Source organism: Fringilla coelebs (genome assembly GCF_963513975.1).
Source record: "Fringilla coelebs genome assembly, chromosome: Z".
Classification (NCBI taxonomy): Eukaryota; Metazoa; Chordata; class Aves; order Passeriformes; family Fringillidae; genus Fringilla; species Fringilla coelebs.
This window is the reverse complement of record NC_140031.1, coordinates 47,129,990-47,144,684: the sequence shown is the minus strand read 5'-3', so window position 1 is coordinate 47,144,684 and position 14,695 is coordinate 47,129,990. Positions and strand designations below refer to the sequence as shown.

The window sequence follows — 14,695 nt, the reverse complement described above, 5'->3', positions numbered from 1 at the left end:
CTTGGTTGCTGCATTTTCAGTCTGTCCCTGGGAATCTTCAGGAAGAGTGAGACAGGATTATGCAAACAGGTACCAATTTTTGAAAATAAAAGAAGCATCTGCTAAATTTCTGAGCTTGTTGAAATAAATTTTTTTGCTCCTCAAAAAAACTGGGGTATTCTTGCTGCAGGTCAAACAGCCATGGGCATGAAAGGACAAGGGTTTTTAGTAGCCAGCATTTGCTTAAATTTGAGTAAAACCATTTGTTACCAATTCAAGTCAGCTTCCTGGTTCCCCTAAGTGTCCTTCTTACATAGCACATATATTTTTCTGCAAGTTATGAACTGAGTGAAATCCTTCTAAAAGCAATAAAATTAGTATTTGTTAATATTTCAATGCATTAAGAATTATAATACAGTCATAATAATCTTATGTTTTTAAAATATTTATCATTTTTTGCTATTGTAGTAGCCGCTCCTTAAAAAATGGAGAAAGTTCCTTGTTGACAAAATATGAATTTTTTATACTGTTAAGCCTCAACACTGTCAGATTATCAAATATTGTTTCTCAGCAGATATATCTTGTATTTGTATTTACAGAACATACATATGCCACAGTAACCATATTTGAAAGTTTAATCCTTTAAAATATTTACACTGGGTTTTCAACATCCATAATGGAAAGGCTTTGGAGGTTGAAATAAAAAGGTGATGCATAAAGGGAGGGAACAAGTAGCTTATGATGTGAAGAGCAGGGTATTTTTAGTAGAAGCATTTCTATCGTGTAATCATAGGCAGGTAAGTCGTATGCATTTCCTGAATTAATATATCTTTGGCACTCTGATTATAACATACTTCCTTCTTTGATATTCTTGAAAAATTAAAGACTCAAAATAATTAAATTCAATCCACAATTATCAAGTTATTTTAAATTACTGAACAGATGTAATCCTTTGAGTATTTACCTCCAAGCACTTAGCTTAGACATAGTGTTACTGACCCCTTTCTTCCATAAAATCAGCCCTCTTGAATGCCTACATCATTCCTCTGTTACTTGTGTGGCTATGGGAATGTATGTGTGTGTATGTGTAGGTATATGCAAGTATGTTCTATGCATAGGTATTGAAATATATGCATTTGCACAATTAGTGCATTTGCACATTTCTTGGTTCAGACTGTCAGATAAGCAACTTCATGCATGCAGTAGATGTTATGGGGCTAGTCTAAAGAAGTAAATAATGGGGACTGCTCAGCATGCTTTTTACAGGTACACTGAGAATTTTTTCTCTTCATCTCTGCAAACAGATTTAACTTCTTTACTTTCTACAATTCAATAAAGAGAAACAAAAGCATTACAAAAATTATGTGTAGCGATTTATATTAATGGACATATTGATGCTATTTATAAGTAAGGAGAGCACAAGAGCACAATTGATAAATAGCTAAGGACACCTGAGCTGGAATCACTTGATCTTCCTGGGTTACTGAATACTTCCTCCTAGCACTCTGTTAGCTTGTGGATGTGCAAGCCAAGACTTCCTCTCTTGCTTCTTATTTATGAGGAGAAACAGAAGCCCTCTCCTCTGACCTCATGATCTAAGGTGTAAGCTGACCAGCAGAAAACATCAGTGATTCCTATATTTATCTGTGCTGATGTGTTTTGCTTTATCTATCTGAAAAATACACTATTTCCCCCGCCTTGATTAGCCACATGCAACACAGAAAGGAACAGGTATACAGAAAAAAGTGTATAAGTGATTTACATCATGTTCACACAGTACATCACCTACATAATTTGATATTTCAGAATATTCTGAAAATATATTTCTTTTTAATTATCTACATTCACAAGTTATTATTGGTTTGACAATTTTTGATTCTACCCTAAAGATTACAAAGGTGATGGCATTTTATTCTAAACATGTGCTTTCTTTTAAATATGAATAGCATACTAAAATTGGGAGTACTGGACACTTGAATTCATCTTTTTATGGTTATGTAAACTCTAAGCAAATTGTAGGTGGTGGCATAATGGGTTGCTTCAAATAATTCCAATATTCTTTTAACATCCTGATTTTATTTAATGTTCCAAGATATATCAGACTGAAATAAAACATATGCTACTTCCTGTCAGGATTCAAGAGGCAGGGATGACTTGGCAGTCTGATGATCAGTAGCTGATTTATTGGGCCCAACAAGGCGTTTATATAGGACCTCTTAAGACTACAATCATCCGATGACCTTAAACATTGCTTTACATGGTAACATACTGTACTTGCTAACCAGTAACATCACAGTTCACCATACAGGGATGTCCCTACCTTTCCTTTACCTGAGTTACTGTTTGCTGAACTCTGCACTGGCCATGTGCTAACACTTCCTGCTCCTTTTGTCCTGTGTGTTTCATCTTATATCCTGTTTCCACAACCTGTATCCACAACCTCTAAATTTGAAATTTTTTTCTAAGAGCTGTGTTACTAATGATTTGAAACAACAGAAGTGTGCAAGTTGGCTGTTCAATTGATGACCCTTGCATTTTGAAAGTAATTCCTGATGGTAATTCTATTCATATTCACATTACTTTAACTGGCTAGTTGGCTTTGTGTCAATTACTATTGCCAGAACAATTGTCACATGGTTTTGATATGCTAGTAAAAACATCTATTTTGGGCAAAATTTCTACTAGTAAACATTGGCTTTTTCCACTTAAACACAAGCAGCTATTTTCTCATCCCATTTAGAACAATAAACATGTGTTACAGCCTTCTTCCTTACAGTCCAGTAACTCTTTTAAAAAAATATATTGTCCCCAGACTTAAAGCACAAAACTGGAAAAATTTCTCAATTAATAAGGGACCAGATGTTGGTCAACCTCATTTCATAGATCTTTAACTCACGGATGCTGTTAAGTGAATACACATCATTGGATCTGCATAAATGCTTTAAAAATAGATTACTTTTGGATAAAATGGAAATATATTAGGATAACCTCTTATAAAGTGAACGCTAAAGAATGTCCAAACTGGATGATATTGAAGATTTTTACCAATGCTACTGTTTAATATTCAATGAAATATGCTGAGAAGTATGAAATCACTATCTTCAAAAAGAATATGCTGATTTATTGTTAAACTTCCATTAGCCAATAACTGCTCTGAATGTACTTTATTTAGCATTTTTGGTCGTTGTCCTTGTCTTAGGCAAAGACAATTTCATGGTGCAAAGACTCTGAAATTTACCTCCCTTCTCCCTGTCTACTGATAAGGAGAGACAAATGCAAAAAAGATATAAGTGAAAAAAAACCCAAAAATATTTTACTAAAAAAAACAGGAATAGCAAAGAAAACAACAAAAATCCCTAGATACACAGGTGCTGAGTCAACTGGTTCCTCTGAGAACAAAGAAAACAAAGTGGCAGCTCATGTGCTCCAGAGGACAGAGACAAGATGGCAGAGAGGCTCTCCTGGCTAAACCGTCCCCTCTGGAAGAAAAAAACCCCCGGAATGCAGGGGATTGTGATGTGATTCTGGTGAGAGATGGCATGTGCTAGCGTTGTCTGGCACAGGTCCCGGCCTGCAGTGCCAGTTTCCCTGATCCCTCTGTGTGACCACAGGGTGCGTCTTGGGATGTCACTCCTACCGCTTGCTACCTCTTCCTGCCCCCTGCTGGACTCCCTTTCAGCTCAGCCAGACTCTGCTGGTTTTCGGGATACAGAGTAGACGGGGTTGACTGACGAGGCAGTTAAAAAATGGTTTATTTCAAAATCAGTCTCATGGAAGGACAAGACCGTAAGGCTGTTACATCCAATGCCATCACATCAGAAGCCGTACATCAGAAGCTGTTATAATTTGAGTTACAATGTCTTTTATAAATTTCTTATCCAATCAGCTACTTCCACAAAGCTCACTAGCATCTTCATAAACCAATTGCTAATTGCTGCATTTTACACTATTTGCTGCAATGCCTCTCTTTTTATCCAATCATACAACTCTGCAGAAACTTATTGCTGTATCTTCTACTTTTTACTAACTCTGGAACAAGTTCTATGGCTAAACTTTAAAATTTTCTACTATCTTGCTTAACATGTTTATTCACTTATATGAGGGATATTTCTACTTGCTTAAAACATATTTCTGCCTAAACTATGAATTTTTATTGCTATTTTGTGTCAGTTTCACTGTTCTATTCTGAACCTTCAAGCCTTCTCCAAGGTCTTAGGTCAAACACTGTATCCATCTCTTATCTCTGAGCTTGTATGTTTGAGGCCTTGGAAGCTCTCTGTGCTTCCATTTCCCACAGGTTGGTGTCAGTGCCACTGCCTCAGGTTGCTGCCCTATTGGGGGAGAAGGAAATCATCCCACTGGGCACCAAAAACTGCAGACTCCTGGCCCAGACATTCCTGGCTGCAGTTTTGGGTCTGTCGCTTTGGGAGCTATCACTTTTGAACCATGAATTTGGGAGTGGTCCCTCTGTCTCTTCTCAGCTCAGTTGTCATGCAAAAATGTCCTGGAGGGTGTGGAGATGGGAAGAGACCCATAAGTTATACACTGCTGGGGTCTGCTGATTGCTTCACTTCAGTGAACCAGACCAAAACCTGTTCCAGCCATGGCTTCATCATTGCTGAAACCAGGCCTATGGCTGATGTGAATGGTATTTATAATAAACAGCACTGAAAACTCCAGCTCTGTACCCAGGATATTATTATTCTATACCATGCACATAACATCCAGATGTTTGTACCTTTCAACTGTAGCCATATACACGTACAAATAACTATATTGATACAGGTATTATTTAAGTGATCACTGACTGTTCACCCAAGATGTTTGTTGAGTTCATTTTATTCCATTCTTGGGGCACCTTGAGCAGTTGGTATTCATTGCTGAGGATATTTTATGGTGGCAGTGTCATTCGACAACCAATATTACATATATAATTCAGCATTACAGATGGTTCTCACCAAAATCAGGTCCTCTTGAGGTACACAATGTTCCCCATCCCTCTGTATTAGCCACCAAGTTTAACCAGGTCCTCGAGCAAAAACAATCCCATGGATGGATTTGCCTTTGCTTGAGATGGTACTAATCTCAACATGCACCGTATGCACATGGGGACTTCATCTGGTATATACAGGAATTCTGATTGGGCAGGGCTAGCTTGGGGTTAGTTAACACATGTTAGTGTTAACTAACCCCATGGTCTTTGGTAAACATAGATCCCAATGTTTGTAGGTTCCACCACCCATTGCATTCAGCATGGTTTCTAACAATCCCTTGCAGCATTTGACTTTCCCAAGGGCTCATGGGTGATAGGGAATGTGATACACCCACTGAATACAATGTTCTCTAGCCCAGGTGTCCATGACATTCTTTTTAACATGAGTCCCATTGTCTTGCTCAGTTCCTTCTGGGGTGCCATGTTGCCACAGGAGAGGCCTGAAGCATGGGATAGGTCTCCAGCCATCCAGTGGTAGCTTCTACCATTGTGAGAACATAGGGCCTGCCTGGCAGGTTTGCTGCAGTGTGATATAATCCATCTGCCAGGCCTCTCCATATTTATATTTAACCCATTGTATCCTGTACTAATGGGTTTTACCTGCTTGGCCTGCTTGATGCAGTGCATGTTTCATAACCATGGATTACGTGGGATATGTGTCCATGGTTAAGTCTATCCTTCAGTCACAAACCCATCAGTATGTTGCATCTCTTCACTCATGGCTTGAGGCACCTCATTACCTGGGCTCACCAAACTAGAAATAACTCTCCCTCCTGTTGCCAGCCCAGATCTACCTTTAATTTTGGCAGCTCAATCCACTTATTTGTTGTTGCAATGCTCCTCATTAGCCCAACTCATAGGCATCTAGGCATCCACACTACAAACTTCTGTTGTCATCTTCTCTACCCAAGCAGCAATGTCTAGTCAGGTTTTTGCAGCCTCAACAAATTTCCTTCTTCAATGCAAATTGGCCTTTTCCCATCATTCCAGCCACCATCACAGAGTGTGTCTTACCATCCACAAGTCAGTATAGAGGTATAGTGTTGGCCACTTCTCTCAGTCGGCACTATCCAAAGCCAGATGGGTTTTCAGCTCTGCATCCTGGCTTGATCCACCTTGTCCTTTGGTAGTTTCTGCGACTTGCTGCTTAGGCTCCAGTATGGCAGCTTTCAATTTTTGACTTGTCCCTACAATAAGGCAGGAACTGCCAGTGAAGAGAGTGTGTCACCTCTTACTTTCTGGTGGCTGGTTATATGGTGGGGCCTCCTCAGCATGTGCCACCTAATCCTCCTTCTCCTCCTCCTCCTCAGAGGACAGTCCAAAACACTCACCTTCAGGCCAGTTTGTGATAATTTCCAAGATCCAGAATGATTAGGATTTCCCATCTGAACTTGCTGTGTGATATGAGTGATCTGCTTACTCCAGGTAGCGTTGTTGGCATGATGTGTGGAAGGGATGTTCCCCTTGAACATTCTCCCTAGAGCTCCCCATGGTCATCTTACTGGGCAACTGGATTTGGACTTATTTGGCCCCTCCTTTGTACAGGGGCGACTGCTACTGGCTTAGGCTGCCCATCTTGTTTAACTGCAGCCTGAGTGACTGTGGTGTCTGCCAATTTGCTCTCCTTCTCTTCTGGTTGTAGCTGCTGCTATATAATAACAAGAAGCATGCAGGTAAGCATTAACTAGGGCCCAGCACAGAACAGTAAGTTGCCCCTTTCTGAAACTGACACAGCAATTTTATTTCAAATATTTTGCTACGTTGTCAGAGTTTTGTATTTGTTCAGAGGGAGACTTCCAAACTAAACTCCCTGACACATATGAGACAGCGCAGGTTTTCATGCTGAGGGTAGCAGATATACCATGGAGGAGTTCCAGAAGGAGGCAAAAACCTGGTGGCTGTCTGGCATCCACCCCCTCTCCACAGCAGACAAACAACTGGGCTGGAGCCTCTTGGTGCTCTTTTTCTTCCTGGCTCAGCTCCCCAAGGCTTGGAGCTGGAATGGGGCAGCCCCACTCCAGGCAGTCCCACTCCTGCAGTCTTGGACCAGCTGTTCAGTTCACTCAAGGCAGATGAAAGATTGCTGCTGCAGCTTCTCCAAGCCAGAAGAGTGAAAGGCTTTTTTGCCTGGGCCAACAAACCCAAACTGCACAGTGCCATGGAACGCTTGGGCAGTGAGGCTTCAAAAATGTCCACCAAAAGCCCAAAGCTCCCCCCTCCTCAGTCCTACACACTACCAGTCCTAGGCTTTAAAGATACAGTAATAATTTTTGGACATAAAGCAGAGGACCATGGAAGAGGCTATGATCATAAATCAATCCAAGACACCTTCCTAGAGGTCTCATCTGACTCCACATGTGTTGTAGACAGTACAGAGGAGACAGAGCAGAACCAGCAAGGAGAATATGGTGTCCTGTCATGCCACTGCATGTGACCTCAGGACCGGGCCAGCTGGGAATTGTGTGGCAGAAGAAATAGGGATGAGAACAATGACGATATCCAAAAAATAGACAACTTATATAATAATGAGCAAAAATAACAAAGGAAGCAAAAGCTGTGCACTGTATGGGATGAACCTCGAAGACAAGACAATGGGGCGAACTCAACAATGTATCTGAGGGCAGAGAACCAACTATCGGCGGAAACTAAAAACATAACCATGTATGGAAAATTTATCTAGCCAATCAGAAACAAGAACTAGAAACATTGCCTAATATGGAATAGCAACATTAACATAATAACTCCCATGGTTCCATGCTTCTCACCATAACCACACCAGATGTTTCATTTCTTAATATCCTGCATCCCAAGGTCTTAAGCTGATGCCTCCATTATTGATGAAGGCTAGCTCCTTATCCATCCCAACCAATTGAACTCCCACCGTGTCCATAGCATCCAGAGGGAATTCAGCTGTTTTAAGAATTGATGTGTCAGACCTGAAGGGAGAAGGAGGTGAAAGGAAAGAGGAAAAATCATCTTCCGTTCTTCCCCCCACAGGCTGTGGGTGGTTATTAATAAGCTCCCAGACACAGCAACCCAGATCTGGACAGGCAGACAACAATGAATACATTTATGAAATGATCTTCATTGCCTTTGATGTTATCATTCCATAAACTGGTAACACAAACTGTATCTTTGTTCCTCTCCCTGACCTGAAGAACAACACTATTACAGGCAGATCCTTCCCCATATTTGGACACATATACAAAGTTGGGTGCCACAGTGCCATGATCAGACTAAGCAATGTCGTAGTAATTTCCAAGATAGAAATTATTTGGTCAAATTTGTATTTTTTTCACTTCCTCTCTTGAACCCCTTTTAGCTTGGTGCCAAATATGTCTTAGTTTAAGGAAATTTTACAGGGCAGAGATTCTGCAATAACTTCCCTCCCCTTAGTTTTCAACCTATCCTCTCTACCAACAAGAAGCAAATGTGAAGAGGTATGTGAAAAATAAAAAACAGCTTACTAAAAGAAAACAGCGATAACCAAGAAATATAGAGGCAAACACCTAACCCTCACCCACAAATGCAGAGGTGGTCCCCCAAATTGTCCTGGGGAACACAGACAAAATGGTATCGATTCTACTCTCTGCACCACGTGGCCAAGACGGGGCACAAAGGCAACAACACACCAAATGAGCATCCATGGTTCCAAAACTGCCTTCTGTCCCAGGCAACAGTGGGAGTGGTGAAAAATAAAACCTAGAAAACATATTTTTCTCCTAAAGGATTCAGTGCTGTTGAAACACCGGAAGAAACTTCTCAGCAGAGGTAGGGCCAACCCCCTCAGCAGCTGGAAACTTGTGGAGAGGCTCCAACTCTTGACGGCAGGCAGCTGTCCTGAGCAGCAGTGGCAGAAAGTCCAGAGAAACATCTCCAAAAGCAGTGGTTGCTTTAGCAGCCATGGCAAGGGTCGCTGTCTGTCATTTTTTTTATCAGTTCCTGGGAAGCCATGGCTAGCAGCCTGTCAGAGCACCCCATTTTCTGACGTTCTCAGGAGTCTGGAAAGGACAAAACAGAGAGCTCCACGTGTCTGTTCCCATCACCCCTCCCCTTTCCATGAACCAGGGTAAAACACAGAGGTTCTGCTTCCAACTCTGGGTCTTAAAGAGATTGTAAATTACCTTGCACAGATTGATATAGAGAAGATATGGAATACATGATTTTGGGTCACCCAGATATGTTACATAATGCTACACTCTACCTCCTATCTCTGTAACTATGACAGTCCTTCTAAGCAAACAGCTCCTCTAGGTAAAAATATGCAACAAATCAAAATAATTAAAATTAATTAATTCAGCTCATGTAGTAGTGTTTCTGAATAATGCTGAGGACCATGATTAATTCAAATTAAGGCATGCACAACTTCTTCCTAGGTTTGAAGAGAAGATACACATTACCAAAAGGAAAGGGGAAACCAAAAGACATACATTACCAAAAGGAAAAGTGAAACCCTGTTAAAAACCATTCACTGGGGACGCTTGCAAAAGTGACTGCACCAAAGGTTCATACCCCAGATTTTATATCATAAACCAGAGAATGGAGCAGACAGAGCATTAATTGTACCTAATGCTAATATGCACATAAGGTTAAGTGTGATAGTAGTCACATATGAATGCAGTAATAGGAAGCTAATTATTGCAAAACCTTGACCATAGGCATTCAGTGCTTATAATTTTATACATAGTATACTTTGCTTGTTCTGATACTCCTTCAGGCAGTAATACAGCTTGTCAGATTCAGTTTTCAAGGTAAAGGTGTGAAGTACATATGTTAATTTATGTATGTTCTTTGAACATATTCTTTCCTCATTGTTTTTTAACAATGAGATTTTACTACAAAGCACTTGCTCCTTCTGATTTTAGTAAGCTTTAAAATAGGTACAAAGTATACACCATGCTCTAGTGCCAAAATTAGCTGTTCTCTTCTTCCAAATATAAGAAATGAAATATAGTCATTCCACCATTCTGTATTATATTTGATTTATTCACCAATCTAAACTTGTATATGGCTTCTGATTTTTGCAGTTTGAATGAGGACTTAAGAAGTGTGGGGATAGGACTAAAGTATTGCTCCTGACAGTTTCCTAAAATGGTCCTTGATTTTTTACATCAACTTTTCTCATCATTCTAGGGCTCATTATAACCTAGTTTTAATACTTGAAAATGTGATTTCTAGTTTTAGTATTGGTGTTTTAGCTTTTGTCTTCAAGTGGTCTGAACTGGGAGCCTACACTTTATTATCTACTTAGAAGAAAATGAGATTAATACTAAAGGGATATCAAACTCTTAAAATATCCACAGAACTTGTAAAAGAAGTGACCAATGTGGAGGCATAATTGGAGTGATAAAAAGTTTACCTGACTACGTATCAGCACTCTTGCTGCATTTATTATCCTGATTTTCTATAACAGAATACTGCATGACTTTTAAGGTTGTATATTTGACTACTACTGCTAAAAAAAAAAATCATCTTCACAGTCCTCCACTTTTGCAGTTTTAGTGGCATTAGCTCTTAATCCTAAACTAGAAATGAGTATTCGCATGGGGAAGGAAGAATCTGATGTCATCTATTTTTGGTTAGGTTGTTGTACTTGATGGTTAAAGAAGCAAAAGAGTCAGTCAGTTTTGTAGTATTTTGTAAAATAGTACTGTCAATGCCAGAGAATTATGACAACTCACATTAAATATTTGGGTTGGACTTCATGTGGTGATATTTCACTGCAAACTTAGAGTATTGAGAGCATCTGCTTAACTTCCAAAAGTGTGTTAGCTCTTCCACTTTTTCTCTGCAAGTTTTACAAGGTTTCCACCCCTACTAATGTGTGTATGACACATAAAATGGAAAAAAAAGTACTGTTGCAGTAAATATAAGTAAGATTTTGTAGTAGCTTTGACAATTTGTGTCAATTGGCTCAGGCCCGTGCCAAGTTCTGTGTGGCAAGGTTTTTGGGGGTTGTATTTTGCGTGATTCAGTAATCTCAACTGGAGTAACCATGGCTTGGGAGAGCAATGAATTGATTAAAACGAGTTCAGTATTTTTTTACTTGTTCTAAGACTAGTTTAAAATGCATTAAGAATTAATAAAATGCTTTTTTCTTTCAGGTGGGAGATGAAAGAAGATGCAGATCTTGAAGATGAGGAGGAAATTATGGTGGAACACTTAAAAAATATTTATTTGACACAAAGGACTCCTATCTCAGAGGACAAAGAAAAACAATCACCTTGAAAGGTTTTGGGTAGCACCTTTCTTCTGGATTCAACAAGATTAACTTAATATCATAACTCACAGTACTAGAAAGCTCAGAAATATGTATCTTGAGTAAAAAGTTTTAAACTAAAGAGTGTTCCCTTGTTATTGTCGGGTCACCCTATCCAGGAAGCAATTGTTCACATATGCATAAGGTGAGGAACAGTATAGGAAAATGTCAGTGTCATAAAACAACGAGGTTCTATCTCAGTACTGCAGAGGCATAAACCTGAATGACAAACTAAGAATTGTTTCAAAAATATAAGACTCACTCACTCACTCTGAAAATAATGCCATTTTAGACACAAGCTAAGCAAATGTTTCTGGTTTCCATCCACAACTTTGGAGTTGGAGTCAGTCTGCCTCAGTTTGTGTCACTCAAGGACCTTTCCCCTCCAGTGTGTTTTATGGCTTAAAAAACACATAATAGAGAAATTTTAGAAGTTTTGAGAAGCATCTTTTTATTTAAAATAATTATTTGCAGGCAGTACTCACAGGATTATCTTAAAAGTGAATTGAGAAAATAATAACTTTTCTTTTTATAAATTCAGTAAAACTTCATATTCAAAGTAATCATGGTTTGATATTCAAAATTTTCTAAATACTAAATATTTTTCTTACACACTGGTTAAAATTATCAACATGCTTTGATACAGAAGGTCTGATTAGTATGTCTTTAGCCCTACAGAAATGATACATAATTTTTCTGTAAGTTTCTTTCTTTAGAAGTCCACTGGAACTACTTTTTCTGCCTGATAAAGGACTTTGGCAGGATCTTGCTAAGGGTGCAATCTGAGCAGAGTTATTTGTGTTCCCAGCATATCTTCACACAGATGCTATTATGGACATAACTTAGTCCACTTCAGTAGGATGAAGGCATACTTTTTTCCCCTAAAAGTTTCAGCAGCATCATGGGTAACAATATTACTAATACTGACTTAGGGTCTTAGCTGAAATGCAGTTTATTTCCCCTCTTAGTTGCTCTTTTTTCTTTTCATATAAAGCATCAAACCACTTAAAATTAAAATGTGGACAATTTCATCTTACAAATCTCCAAAGATCGTTTTAAAACACTGCAACACAAAAGGGCTGTGAGGCACTGTAACTTAAAAAATGCTAAAACATTATTTAATGTTTTCCTCCGCTGCCAGTATAGTAATTTCAGATCATAAAGGAAGTGATGAAGTGTGAAAACCACTTATTTTTGCCTTGTATTTCACCTTTAAAGAATAGTGGTGGGCTTCAGGTTTGAAACATGTCTACAGGGATCTTCCATGAGAGCAGGTTTGGTATTTTGACAAATGAGGCACACACATTCCAAGCCATACAAATAATGTATTAGTGTACATGGAAATTGGAGTTTACAATATTCTCTGCTATTTTATCAAAATCTATCATACATAATTACCTTTTTGTATAGTCACATAAAGTGCCTATGTAGTGAAACTGATATACTTCTTGTGAAGATGCTCCCCTTCTGGGAAATACCTTCTCTGAAGAGGATAAATTTTGCAAGTGAATAAGCTAATTGAGAATAAAACCCATCATTTACACTTAAGTGGGAATATCCATACAGTCACTTCCCTGGTCCTGTTGGCCACACAATTTTGGATAAAGGCTAAGATACCATTGGCCTTCTCAGCTACTTGGGCTGACTCTAGTTCATGTTCAGCTGGTTGTTGACCAGCACCTTTTCTGCAGTGCCACTTTCCAGTCACTCTGCCCCACACCTGTGGCATTGATTTGAGTTGTTGTGACCCAAGTACAAGTGTTGATACTCATTCCACTGGCCTCAGACCACTGATCCAGCTTGTCCAGATCTGTTGTAAAGCCTTCCAACTCTCCAACAGGTCAACACTCCTGCTCAATTTGGTGTCATCTGTAAACTGACTGAGGATGCCCTTTAGTCCCTTGTTGTAGTGTGTTGCTTCCAATAGTCCCTGGTCCATATGAAGATAAAAATAAATTGATAAAGATATTAAGCAATATTGTCTCCAATACTGAGCTTTGGGAAATGCCGCTGATGACTGGCCAATGACTAACATGCGTAAGAACATAACAGCATAAAAGCTGAACCTTTGCAGAGTATTTTATTTGGATGCTTTTCCTATCCAAACTTATATCTGCATCTTTTATGGTATCTGAGTGCAAGCAAATGTGCATTTTAAATTGTACTCGACCCACAATCCTTACTGAGAAATATCAGGGCCGAGAAATACCATACCGAGAAATACCAGATTATTCCTCTTTGGTCCTGCTGGCAATGCATCCATTCCAAATAACCTTTAGGGTATAAAAGGGACATCATCTTGGCAATATTGCTTATTGCTGAATACACACTTCTACAACATTCATATTTATTAAATAAAATTAGAGGAATAATAAGAACTGTACACCTAAGATTGTTAAGTAACATGCCATTAATTTATCAAGACTGTTTGCTTAAAATGTAAACACTTAATTGAAAATTGAAAGAACTGACAGTTTTTCCATTGTGCAGCTGTATTCCATAGATGCTTGTGTATAAAATCAGGAATGCTTTTATAACTGCTGCTTTCTTTGGCTTTTCTTCAGAAAACAATAGTTCTATATTCTTTCAAAAGCTCTGCTGATTCTAATATTAATTTAAGAATAATTAATTTTTAAGAATGATGCAATGTCCTGCTCTTTGACACTACTTATTGATCCAGGAATGTCTCACATGTATGTTAAGCCTAAATAAATGAAAGCAACAGAAGTCAGATTTGTTGGCTACAGTGTGTGCCCCAAGTTTCATGACCACTGCAATCTGATAGTGTTAATTCCTCCTGAAATGTTGGTCAAAAATTAAAACCAAAGTATGTTGTGTAAAACATCCTCTTGAAAAGTTGGTCAAAAGTAAAAACTAAAGTCTGTTGTGTACAACAGACCTTTCTGAGTGGGCAAGAGCTGGCCTCACTGTCGCAGCTGAATTAGCTCAAAAGGAAGTTATCGCGTTTATAGAAATTAATTGGATCAGATAGCACAAACTAGGTTAACTATACATTATCATTAATGCTCACACCTAATTATTATTTAACAATTTAATATACTTAGCTCCTTTTACAAAATAAGCTTTAATGGGAGACTTCATGGCATGGAATATCTCTAATTAGGTTTGTTTAATGTCCCCTTCAGAATGCTCCAAATCTTAACATCTTTCATCTTTTGAAAGGTAATTAATAAAATTAGAAGCAAGGCAAAATTGAAATTGCATTAATAATAATGAAACTCAAAAAGAGAGGAGAAAGAGAGATATTTTGGGAACAGCTTAACATTTAGACACAGCCCTGTTTTCTAGTCACTGCTGTCCTGACAGACTCCCATAGGCCATGCTTTATTCTAGGAGAGGGAATTTGCTGTGTGTCTATGCTATTTGCTCAGGAAAAATACACAATGGCAAATGGATGTTCTCTAATTCACCTTTATATCATCACAGCAGTACGTGGTAGACAT

General features: G+C 38.8%; 1 protein-coding gene across 1 annotated transcript in view; it reads left to right on the top strand.

The window, feature by feature from the left end:
• KIAA0825 overlaps window positions 1-12,583 on the top strand; it is a 230,629-nt gene extending 218,046 nt beyond the window's left edge. Inside the window, exon 20 of the mRNA XM_084224964.1 lies at window positions 11,077-12,583. Within this exon, the coding sequence (XP_084081090.1) occupies window positions 11,077-11,200 (124 nt within the window). The 3' untranslated portion in view covers window positions 11,201-12,583. The remainder of the gene's footprint in view (window positions 1-11,076) is intronic.
• Window positions 12,584-14,695: the final 2,112 nt, after the last annotated feature.